This window comes from Embiotoca jacksoni, unplaced genomic scaffold (assembly GCF_022577435.1).
Source record: "Embiotoca jacksoni isolate LCO1_2020_lvr unplaced genomic scaffold, fEmbJac1.0.p SCAF_2, whole genome shotgun sequence".
Lineage (NCBI taxonomy): Eukaryota > Metazoa > Chordata > Actinopteri > Embiotocidae > Embiotoca > Embiotoca jacksoni.
Genome location: NW_027185340.1, coordinates 24,042,129 through 24,054,866, shown reverse-complemented (window position 1 = coordinate 24,054,866; position 12,738 = coordinate 24,042,129). Strand labels below are relative to the sequence as shown.

General features: G+C 43.7%; 1 protein-coding gene across 7 annotated transcripts in view; it reads right to left on the bottom strand.

Annotated features, from left to right (window-relative positions):
* The window catches only part of lrch1 (leucine-rich repeats and calponin homology (CH) domain containing 1), an 89,133-nt gene that overhangs the window by 59,407 nt on the left and 16,988 nt on the right, over positions 1–12,738 (bottom strand). For all 7 annotated transcript variants that reach the window (XM_069155151.1, XM_069155153.1, XM_069155147.1 and 4 more), the window contains exon 2: positions 757–901. In XM_069155151.1, the coding sequence (XP_069011252.1) occupies positions 757–901 (145 nt within the window). The remainder of the gene's footprint in view (positions 1–756; positions 902–12,738) is intronic.

Genomic DNA, 12,738 nt, shown 5'->3' with positions numbered 1-12,738 from the left:
GTACGTAACACAAACACACAACTCACAGCCGTAACAGACAACATGGCATTTAGAGAACTGATGTAGCATATCAAGTCAAAGGGTAATTAGTTGATACAATTATACTGTAATATGTATAATAATGTTTTCATTACAATTACAAAAGTAAATTCTCCTTCAACTTAAATGTGGGCAGTTAAAAAAAAAAGACTTCCGTGCCATCAGATTGCTGCCTAATGTGAATGAAACCTTTTAACTCTTTCTTTCATGTCTGTGTTGGACGGTCACCGTCAACTTTTCGTTTCTGGAATTAATGAAACTGATTTTACAGAATAATGAACACTTCCTCTATATTTCTGGAGAGACTTTTATTTCAAGAGAGCTAAAGTCCCACAGCTGGCGATTTGGGAGCTCTTGAACGGTCGTGATGCAGCAGCTGTAAGCGGGAAACTGTTACGAGCCCAAAACTCACATTTGCCAGTAAACTGTTAAAATGCTTCAGCTCCACCTGCTTTGTTTTCAGCTGACGGGCTAATTGCAGCTTTAAAACACAGCAGCATCTCGTGTGTGGCGAAGGTCACCGGCTCACTACTGTGCAACAACTGTTTCAGAGATACTTGAACCCACCGCTTCTTCCTGGTACGGAGGAGGCCGAGTGCAGACGACAGCCCATCATGGTGTGGAGGCAGCAGCCGCGCTCTGTGTGTGTGTGTGTGTGTGTGTGTGTGTGTGTGTGTGTGTGTGTGTGTGTGTGTGTGTGTGTGTGTGTGTGTGTACCTGAGGTTCAAAGAGGTGAGCGACTGCAGGCCGATGACGCTGTCTGGGATGGTCCTGATGCAGTTGTGATACAGGTTTAGCGTCTCCAAGGCGACGAAGTGGCAGACGTCTAAGGGGACGTCGGCCAGTCGGTTCTTTGACAGGTCTGCAGAGCGAACACAAGAAGTTGAGAGGATTTGAAGAAGAGATGATACAAACAGAGAAACACTTTCCAGAGAACAGTTTCAGGTCGGCCTGATTACATTCTTTAATGCTGAATAACAGAACCACGACTAACGGCTTTAATTAAACTAGGCAATTGCACCATTAAATTAGTAAGCATGGATTGCTGAATGTATCAAACTGCATGGAAATACAAGTAATTAAATATGCATTTTCTAAAAAGAAAACACACTGAGGAGGGTGCAAGCCAGAATATTATGTTTAATAGTCAAACAGGAGGAAAACCAACCACACAACCTTTTTCTGGGAAGCTTTGGTTTTAAAATGGGGGAGAGATGAACATTTATTCCATATTTAATAGTTACCTCCTCATGGTGAAACAGTCATACTGAATGTTATTTGCATATATTCAGGGTGAAACATGTTTAAAATAGTAAATTGTATTTTTGGGGGTGAATGGACATTTTCAATGAGTCTTAAATACTTTTAAATAACTTTAAAATTAGAAGGTAGAAAACCTCAAAAACCAAAACTTCCATCTATTTACTGCAGTAATTGCCTGATATTTTATACATTTGTGAATGTTTCAATAGTTTTGTATTCAGAGCTGCAACGATTAGTCAATTAATCTATAAACTGATCGATAGAAATTGTCATCATGTGCAACATCTGCTCTGTTCAAGTTTCTCAAATGATGTCACGTTTTTCTTTACAATATCTGACTTTCAGCTAAAAACATTTGGCTGTTGGGACCGTCGGAAAAATCAGTTTGGAAAATTTCATTAGACACCTTTCAATATTTTCTGACAAGTGATTGATGGAGGAATTCATCAATAAGACGATCGTTAGTTGAGCCTCGGTGTCCTCGAGGTTTCCAACCATGTAGCAGAAAAAACAGAATCCAGTGTGGTGGACAAAATAATAGAAACAGTAAGAAGCTTTAAGAATGATGGTTAAGTTTTCTGAAATGGATTCAACAAAGACTGAACATTTTAATGTTCATTAATTTAGGGTTCTTAATGTGGGTAAAATAAGCCTGAAGTCATAATCAAAACAAAGCTCCATGTTTTTACATTCGGCAGCACAGAGACCAGCAGACGGACTTTTATCTGTCATCAGACTCAGGGAAGTCTGTATTTGGCAGCGGGGCAGAGGTCGGCTGCTCGATGCCAGGATCGGTGACATCACATCCTGCTGGAGCACGGCAACAACAATATCAACCCTAGCTATCAGAAGCAGCCAAATAAGGCCAAGAAACATCAGGCCCATTATTTTTCCACATTGTTCTGCTGAGGCTGAACTCTTGAAAACACATGTTGTTTTGTTAACGGAGCGAGAACAGGACGAGAGCTCATTTCCTCTGGTGGCAACAATCACAGAAACAGGCCGTTGTACTTTGGTTTTCGGGATTTACATTTGTAGAGTTGAAATAAAATCCTGCACGGCCAAAAACACAAGTCACGCGAAAGTTGTTTGTTGTTGATTATCTGACATCTTAATGTTTCAGAGTCATGAGGAAACAAAAGGAACAACATCAGCCGTGCAAGAAAGCCGGCTGACTATGAGGAGGGACGTGGCGTTCAAAGACACCCACAGACGGAGAAAAGCATGAGGGAACACTTCCTGTGCATCGTTTGATAGAATCTAGAGGATTTGTTGGGAAACCGGCGTCCACACCGTGAGGCCGCCGAGCTTCGGACGAACCTCGCCGCACCGAACAGCCCCTCTGAGCTCCTGTCAGAGAAAATCACGGCTCCGAGTCTGAGCAGCGTTGCATCGTGGGTCGCAGGAAGTGCTATTTAAAACAGCGCGACGGAGAAACAAAGAGCCAGTCAGCTCCGCTTTCATCCTGCGAAGCGAACAGCAGCAGCCTGACTCAACTTGCAACAACATGCAGCTATTACCGGCAGAGCGCATGTGTGTGTGTGTGTGTGTGTGTGTGTGTGTGTGTGTCACATCCAACACTATCAAATCTGTAATCTCTAAAATAAAGCAGTGGAAATGGTAACGTGGTGACCTCAGGAGTGACCTTGATGAAGTTGCACCGAAGAAGCATCGGACACAGACAGAGGAAGAGAGACACATTGAGGACACCTCCGTCTCGCAGACACACACATCCGTCAGGTTACATTTGAAGGTGTGGGCGCATGGTGTCATGCGAGGTGACGGTGATGATACGGGCTTCGGGCCGTCGACCACCGACACACGGATTTTTCTTTACAAGCCGGATCCGGTGTTTACGCGCGAGTGTCCCAGCTAGCATCAGGTTTCTGAGGAATTCTGCTAATTAGCTTGTGCATGTCAACATCGTGTCATAAACTCTGATGCCTGAATATACTCGCTTGACTAGTGAAAGAGAGTGAGATCCCGTTCCATGTAGATGTGATATCCAGGTTTCTGAAAGCTGTCGACTTCCTGAGCAGGTACTATATTTATAGCCACAGACTGGAAATAAAATGTCTCCACGTCTTAAAAGTGGTGCCATTTCAGAAAAGCCTTAAAAAGGGCAATACCACCGCGGGCCACTAGGCGTCGGGTCCAAAAAAGACATGGCTCAAAAAGCCTTCTGTTCAAAAAGCAAACTTCTCTCATCAAGTAGAAAGTCAATAGTTGTTTTACGGTGTCATTCAGTCCTTCTGAAAATAATCCTATAGTTGCTTCGATAGAAGGCCTGAAGGAGGGGTGTGTTGGGGGGGGGGGGGGGGTCTGTTTGATTGACATGCCTGGGGTGCAGTCAGATTTCCAGTATAGGTGGGCGGGGCTTAGTGTCTTCAGGTTTTCCTGCTGAGTTTAAATTGGGCCGTGTCCTTATGAACGAGCCTTTTGTGGAAATCGTTAACTTCAACGTTCAGTGAGCCCCTCGTTCACGAGCGGTGACGTGTTTGCTGATGTCGACGGAAATTGCGGCGGCGGTGGAATTTTATTGTTTTATTCGGATGTTGAGCTCATATATTGTAATTTTAGTTGTGCGGAGCTTTTCTTTAATAACCTAAATAATGTGTTTAAGGAAAAAGTTCCCTCATCCTCTGCCTCTGACATTACACCTTTGCATTTCCAGCACTATGTTACCCATCTGCTACCATGCACCCCCCCTCCCCCATCTCCTCCAACTCCCCCGTAATGCGAGACAAAGCAGCCAATCAGCTCCTCTCCTTGGGGACTCCTCGGAAACGTCCCTCTGAATCTCGAAGCTCCGACATGTTTCGGAGGACACGAGCTGAGTTGGTGTTGGAGTTTAAAGCCAGTTAAATGTGTCTCGACGTGCAGCGGCAGACGGCAGCGCAGATAAACAAAACAAAACAAACAAAAAACAGAGCTGCCAGTGAACGGCTTCTCCAGCTCGGATCTTCAGCCGCTGATAAAGACGAACCCGAATGTGCGTTTGGTATGTTGCAGACAGATAAGCCTCCTCAGAGCTCGCGTCCTCAGTGCTGCTTTAGTGAACTGTACACAAACAGCTTGGTTTTTTTCTAAAGCTACAAACAGACAGGACTGATTTCTCTGGAAAAGGTGGGATGATTTTAACAGAACCTGCCCCGTCAGCGACTTTAATCCAGTCCAGAGTGTTTGTCAGTAAGCTTTCACAACCTCTCCATAATAACTACAGTAAATGTATTCCCTTTCCGAAGCTCGGTTCTCGTATTTTAAAGCGAATCTTCATCCAGAGGAAGATCTTTCCTTCCTCTTCATTTTTTTTTCAACTCAGTGTAAAGTTCAGATTTTGAAAGTGAAAATGGAGGAATTCCAAAATGACTTTGGCACTCGTACAGAGGGAAACATGAACAGATGGAGGCCTTCTTACTGGTGGAGAGAAGTTCATCCATCAGTGAAGCACAAACCGTTGGAACAAACCACTGTCCTCCGCTGCTTTTAGTTGTTTTCAGCCAAGTTACTCCCGTCGTTGACATGTTCGAGGCTTTGTTTCAGGCTTTTGGGATCAATTTGTATTTTACATTTACACGTCAGTCGGTTCCTTTGAAGGTTAAAATGTGTGCACGGCACTTTGAGGAAGCTATTAAACAGCAGAAAACAGCAGGAACAGTTTTGTTAATCAGCTGTGTTAACGACTGCAGTCCGCCCAGTCGGGAGGATAAACGTCGGAGAAGTTAATCGTCTTCGTGTGCGTGAAACTAAAAAGTTGCAAGTGTTGATGCCCCGAACCCAAGCACCGCACCCTGAGAAGCTTCCTGTGTTAATAACAACACTTCCTCCTGTATGAAACAGGAAATGATCGCAGGGCGGTCATTAGGTGGGTCATCGTGGTGCTGTTAAAGTACGACCTTTCACCTCTCGAAGACAAAAAGAGGTGAAGATTGCTGGAGGAAGACGCGGCGTCCTCTTCCCCACAAAAACCCCGAATCAGCTCATTTTAGATGCAAATCAGAGGCGACCGCAAAGTGCAAATCCAAACGAGCCTGAACTGATACCGAGCAGCAACCTAACGCCACGTCGCCCGTCATTGGTGAACTGCTGTTTTAAAACCTCCGGTCTGATATTTTGTCCGTCGCCATCTCGGTTGAACGTATTTGGACGAACGGGGGAGGAGCGAGGGGTGGATCTGACCCGAGAACCCAAAGACACGACAAACAGCTGCCTATACTGGAAACCAACCTGGACTCCAGGCACGGCGACCCAACCAGACACGCCCCCAACGATAGCTTTCTTCATCGCTAATTCTAATTAATAATGGGATTATTTCCAGCAGGACCAGAACACAGATCAGAAGAAGGGAATTGGACTAATGACACCATGCTGACTCGTGGGAAAAAAAACAGACTTTGTATTTCATGAGAGTTGTTGACGCTTTTTGATTGGCAGTCAATTACAACGTAGGTTTTTTGGAGCCAGCCCTAGAGGCTCTCGGTGGTATTGCACTGGTACTTGTCAGACATGGAGACTCGGTCCAACTTTATACAGTCTATGACTCATGCTAAAACAACACTGTTTAGTAGCTTCATTAATGGTTTATGGTGTCATTTCTCAATAAGTAGTATACTCAAGAACAAGGCCTATATTTGAAGGCATATAAATGATTTCTAATTTCTCCATTTATATTAAAAATCCTCCCTGTTTTTGTGATCTGCTCCCATTTTCAAATGCCGTTAGTGCAAACTATACACTGCAGGAAATTAGTGCAGCAACAGAATCATGTCTCACACCGACCACTTCGTTGTCCTTCACTCATTTCTTCTACTTGCTACCATGTTGCTGTCAATGAACCTGCTGCTTCCTGTACAGATGTTTCGCATTAAAAGCCTCCCAGTGGCTCAGAAAGCACAATCCTGTGTATTATTGGTGGACCTTTGATCCTAAAGCATCCAAAGGAAGTGTTGAGTCTCGAGCGAGGTAGAAGGGACTAGAAATAACTGCAGCAGGAAATGATGGGGAGTATGACAAGACTGCCGATACGCCATACATTAGTCATACAATTCTCCGTCCTCAAAAATGTTTTTTTTTTACCCGTTTTAGATCAGAGGATGTCTGGTAAAACAGAGTCTCAAGCAGTTCACAGTTTTTGGCATACTCTGTAACCGACACTCATCGAGCACTTTGTTAGGAACGCCACAAACCCAAGACTAAAAGCTCTACAACGAACTCTACTTTTACAGAGCTTATACATTCTCAGCTTTCATTAACATTGGCTGTTTTAGTCAGCACTCAAAAGGTATTGAGGTTCGATGCTGAGATCAGGGTTGTTGGAGTTCCTTTAATGGGGCGTGATGGCAGCATGCAGACTAACAGGAAACAGTAGTGTGTTTGTGGTTTGCTGTACAGCGAGGCGGTGACACCACCTTCCTTCCTGTCACCCTGTGACCTCTCTGACGCCGAATCAAACAGAAGTCATTTAAAGTTTGACATGAAGTCGGGATCAGATGATGCAGGTCGAGTGAAAACCTGACTGTGAGGAATGTATGTAACTGGTTGAACTGTTCCGGAGACAATAGAAATAAAGAGCGTTTTCTCTGCTTGTTTGAAGGAAACAACACATCTTATGTTATTTTGCTTTCAGCTCGGTGAGTTTGCTCTCGTTGCATTAAGTGTCCTTCGTCTCCTGCGCTCTCTGCGTGCCCCCCCCCCCCGGCAGCCAGCCTCGGGGGGAAACGGTGAACTGGGAGACCTTCATTTGTACAAAGACTTGTACTGTACAAACACTCAGCCACTGTAGGAATGTGGAGGCTGAGCAGCTGAGACACAAGAATGTCCTCTTGCCCACCGATTAACACAGAACTCTGTCATCTCACAACACGACAGCGGGACAACCGGGAGGGAGAGGAGGAAGAGAGGAAGGGAGAGAGGAGGAAGAGAGGAAGGAAGAGAGAAGGAAGAGAGGAAGGAAGAGAGGAAGGAAGAGATTTTTGAAAATGTATTCAACTGAAAACTCTTTCATGTGACCGAGTATTCAGACTCAGTACCGAGCACTTGGATGAAGCTCCCTGGTCAGCGCTAACAGCCTCGAGTCTTCTTGGTTGTGATGCGACAACCTTTGAACACATAGCTTGGAGGATTATCTGCCACTCTTCTCTGCAGATCCTCTCGAGCTCTTGTCAGGTTGGCTAGGTTTCATTTTTACAGGTCTCAAGTCCAGCCGGAGGACATTCAGAGTATTCCCCGAGCCCCTCCTCGTTGTCCTGGCTGTTTGCCGACGGTCATTGTCCGGTTGGAAAGGCGAACCTTCCTCAGCGCTCTGGACCAGGTTTTCTTTAGGGACGTCTCTCTACTTTGTTCTGTTTGGCTCTGCCTCAAAAACACTCCCACGGCGCGATGCCACCACCACCGTGCTTCGCTGTTAAAGCAGCAGCGGCGTGTCGAGTTTCCTCCTGAAGCGACGCCTACAACTGAAGCCAAACAGTTCAAGCTTGGTCTCATTAGTCCAGAGAATCTCCTTCCCCTCACTCATATACACATACATAGCATACACACACACACACACATATATATATATATATATATATATATATATATATATATATATATATACCCAGACTGGAATATTGAAGAAGGTTCATCTTTTCTTTGGATGAAGATCGTGGCCTTTGGGCAAAAGAAAGAAAAGAAAGCTTGACCTTTCCTTTGAGCTCACTTCACGTGTCTTCACCATTTTTACAGTTGCTTTTAACTAAACAAAGTTCCCACAGTTGGACTTGTGCTCCACTTCGAGGCTCCAGTGCCTCTTTGACTCTGCTCAGGAGGTTTGTGTTCACACTTTCTCAAATGACTTCTCAAAGCTTCATTCTTTTTGATTTCCAAGCTCTGATTACCGAACACATGAAATAACCTCGTGAACCTCAGGGTGGTTTAATGGCACGTGTACATATAAAACGATTAAACCTAACTGGGACTGCCAACTCCTGTTCATGTCAGCGGTTTGTTACATTTTGATTGGCCTGAGTTGCATGAAGACGTTTCTCGTGTTACCAAAGACGTTGTGCTCCTGATGGTTTGAATCTAAATTCTGCAGAGTCAGGTTGTGTCTGTCTGAAGACCTCTAAAATAAGTGCACTCTGTGTGAGCGTGTTGCAGCTGCATCCTCTGGTTGTTCAGGAAAAGGCAAGACTCCTCCCAGCAGTACGGTAATGACAGGCTTTACACACACACACACACACACACACACACACACACACACACACACACACACGTGCACAAAAAATAGTAGACAGCATGACTATCAAAGCACGGTCTCAGGACAAAAAGGGTAATGTCCAAAACTAGAAGCATGACATGTGAGAGAGGAAGCGAGGGATTAACAGAAGAGACGGAGAAATGAGGAGAAACTGAAAATAGAGAGAATATCAAGGAGAGGAAATGAAGAGTTAGAGATGACACAGCAGAGCAGAAAGCTTCGTGAACACTGGAGTGGCTCTGTGGTTTCTGCTTCACACACAACTGCTCACACATGGAAGCTCGCAGACACACAAAGAAAAGCGCCACTTTTCTGATTGTTTTCTTACAATCTGTTGTGACATGTGGACACAAACAGAAGAATCTACAAGTCGTGCGATCCTAGGAGCGCATCACGTACGTGAGAATCAAAATGATGAGAAACCAACAATCAGCCTGAACATTAAAACCATGGACAGGTGACGCAGGAAGTAGAGTACAACAGCACCGCAGTACGTACTGCCTTCATGAGGATTATAAGCTCCACTGAAAGAGCTGCTTATTTACTTCAATGGTAATTTAGTGATGCCGTTAAACTGTACTGGGTTGTACCGAGAGGTGTTCCTAATATTTTGTCACTCCTATTTAAAGATCCTGTAAAGCAAATTCCAAGATTTGCTTCTCAGTACATTATATACGTGTGAAATGAGTCACTGAAAGCATGTGCAAAGCTAGAAAACTTTGTCGCACTGAAATGTGGAGTTAGACCATTGAACAGTTTCTCATCTGTCTTCAGCTCAGGTTGTTTTTAGGCGGGGCTAAAACCTAACCTATCTACGTCACAACAACCTATCTACGTCACAACGACCTATCTACGTCACAACAACCTATCTACGTCACAACGACCTATCTACCTCACAACGACCTATCTACGTCACAACAACCTATCTACGTCACAACGACCTATCTACCTCACAACGACCTATCTACGTCACAACAACCTATCTACGTCACAACGACCTACCTACGTCACAACGACCTATCTACGTCACAACAACCTATCTACGTCACAACGACCTATCTACGTCACAACGACCTATCTACCTCACAACGACCTATCTACGTCACAACAACCTATCTACATCACAACGACCTATCTACCTCACAACGACCTATCTACGTCACAACGACCTATCTACGTCACAACGACCTACCTACGTCACAACGACCTATCTACGTCACAACGACCTATCTACCTCACAACAACCTATCTACGTCACAACGACCTATCTACGTCACAACGACCTATCTACGTCACAACGACCTATCTACGTCACAACAACCTATCTACGTCACAACAACCTATCTGTGTGTGTGTGTGTGGGGGAGGGGGGGGGGCAGAGGAAGGGGTTTTCTTGGTGACAACAAAGGAAACAGCTGCTCTCAGACGGGTGGAGTGGGTCCAGGATGCTGAAGGTGCCGCTGGGAGGAAAACTCGCTGCCTCAGACTGACTTTGTGCTGATGAGGATGAAGATGAAGAAAACCCGCTGTGTTATGGTAGCTGTAGGTATGCGTATGTTACTGTTGTTGTTGTTTTTCAGACATGATTTGACACTGAAACACTAAACTACCTCACCAAGAAATCACTGATGTCTGACAACTAGTAACAACTTCATCAGTGATTTTTATCAAAAGTGATTGAATCCCATTTACATCCAAATGTAAGGTTTCATAAATCTGATTGTTCATGTGTTTATTAATTGCCCAGGTCCAATTCACATATTTCAAATTAAATATTTTTCCTTACCACTGAGTGCCGGACAAATTGTATTAAAAGGGAGTTAAACATCTTCTAAGTGTCAAAAACGGATTGTCCTTTATCCACTGTTACCAATGGCAACGTCCAGCTTTCAAATGTTAAGTTAAAATGGTGCTCATATTCCACTATACAGTAGCAGATTCACTACAGGTGTATGTAGCACAGCAGCTACATATTACTGGTCGAACAATATCCTAAAAATGAAAATCTTTTAATACAGTTTCATCTACAAACAGTATTCTTACTGTCCAGAGAAAACACTCACAGACTGCCGTGTAATTACTGTACTTTTTAGAAGAAGCAAAACTTTAAATGTAGGAACAACGGAAGGAAGGAAGGAAGGAAAGAAGGAAGGAAGGAAGGAAGGAAGGAAGGAAGGAAGGAATGAACCAACAAACAAACAAAAGTGAATGAAGCAGGATGACAGGAACTGCAGTCCCCATGACAACCATGCAAGACTTTCTGCATGGATGCAGTGTCACATGTCTGTGCAAGCATGCATGTGTGTGATGCTGTACGCATCAGTGGCTGGGCAAATATGTGTGTGTGTGTATGTGTGTGTGTGTGTGTGTGTTTCATGTTTATCTTGGGGCAAAAAAAAAAAAATGCATATTTGCAGTCAGCCCAAATGTCTCCAGTTCTAAACATAGATGCATTGTGTGTGTGTGTGTGTGTGTGTGTGTGTGTGTGTGTTGGTCCTCCCACAGGAATTCTACATGACCCATTTCTCGACCCATGTCCATCTGCTGCAACCTCGCTCACACATTCGCAAGAACGGCGAATAAAACACATCAGATTGGCTTTATAAGGTCTGGTTATGGCAGGAAACCACACACACACACACACACACAGACACACACACAACTATTTTCCTGTGCTACTGGGACATTCCTTGTGCATTTATTTGTCCTGAGAAAACGCATTTCTACCAAGAGCCGGAGTGATTCTGACATTTAGCGACAGCGTGAACAGTGAAGCCGGCCAGAGGCTGATCGTCTCCACATCAGGACACAAACTCCAGATACATCGCTCCCAGTGACGGGTGAATTCACTGCTGCAGAGAGAAACATACAAGGCATGCAGTTATAAACATGATGTAGTTTAATGCTGCAGTTCATGACACACACACACACACACACACACACACACACACACACATCCACACACACACACACACACACACACACACACACACACACACACACACACACACACACACACAGGCTTTGAGATTCAGTGGAACTTAGTTTCCAGTGTGCTATTATTTCCTCTGTGTATTTTGAATAAACATCCATCATCACGTTTGGTAGCGACTATAAAAAACAAAAGGCACACTTCTTACATTCTTACATGAAACTTCCAAAACTTCCCTGAGAAGCTGCACATTTTTCATTTTTCTTCAGTCTCAACGTGATCACGTGATAGTTGTCTGTAACATCGGTCCCTCCAGGATTTCTCCGATTTTTTGGTGATTTTTGCAATTAAAAAAGCACGATTTAGCAGCAGATATCCTCCAAAATCTGCAATGTAATTTGTGGAGTTTTAAGTGAGGTTAGAAGAGAAAAAAAATGTTGTATTATTTTAAAGCACTACCTGATTAAGAGTAACATGAAATCACTTCCTGTGATAATAATCATGCTGTATATCTCAGATATATTTTTGTTTTATCTTTTTTATTATTATTGTTATTATTATTGTGTATTGAACCATGGGGCTCAAACTTAAAAAGAAAAACATTAAAAGTGATGCAGCTTTACAAAACGAACAATCCGTGACTGTAACGTTGAATACAAAGACCACATGTGCTGTCAAAAGAAGAGCTTTAGATGCTGTTTATTTCATATTTATTCAACACATTGGCCTACTGCATGTACAAAAACAAGTGCATTTCCTTACAACCTTAAGTATATATGAAACTAATTTAAAATACAGCGATATGTAATCACTTCTTTTAATCGTGGCTGTTTCCTGGAGGGGCTGCTTCGCTCACCGGTACGCTGCAAACAGGAGCTGCTAAAAGCTAACTGGCTTCAAATGGAAGCAACTTGGCAAAATGTAAAACAAATTCAGGCCTAAAAAAGAAACAACAGGGTTCAGCCCAGAGCAGAACTCTCTGAATCGACAGGACGTACACTTCCCGGTTACCTCAAAGCATTATGGGAACTGCATCTACCTATAAAACAAAGTGAAGCAAAGAATAAAACACATGCGACCCCATTGTGATTTTTCACATTTTAATGAATCTAAATTATTGTGACTTTCTTTTGACAGACAAAATGACAAAAAATATATTTGTTTTCAGCGGGAACTTTTTCACGGGATGTGCTCGTCCTTTTAAAAAGCAGATACGAGTTTGTTTCGGAGGCTTCGCTCTTCGTCTCCTCCCTCCGAGACCTTCGTC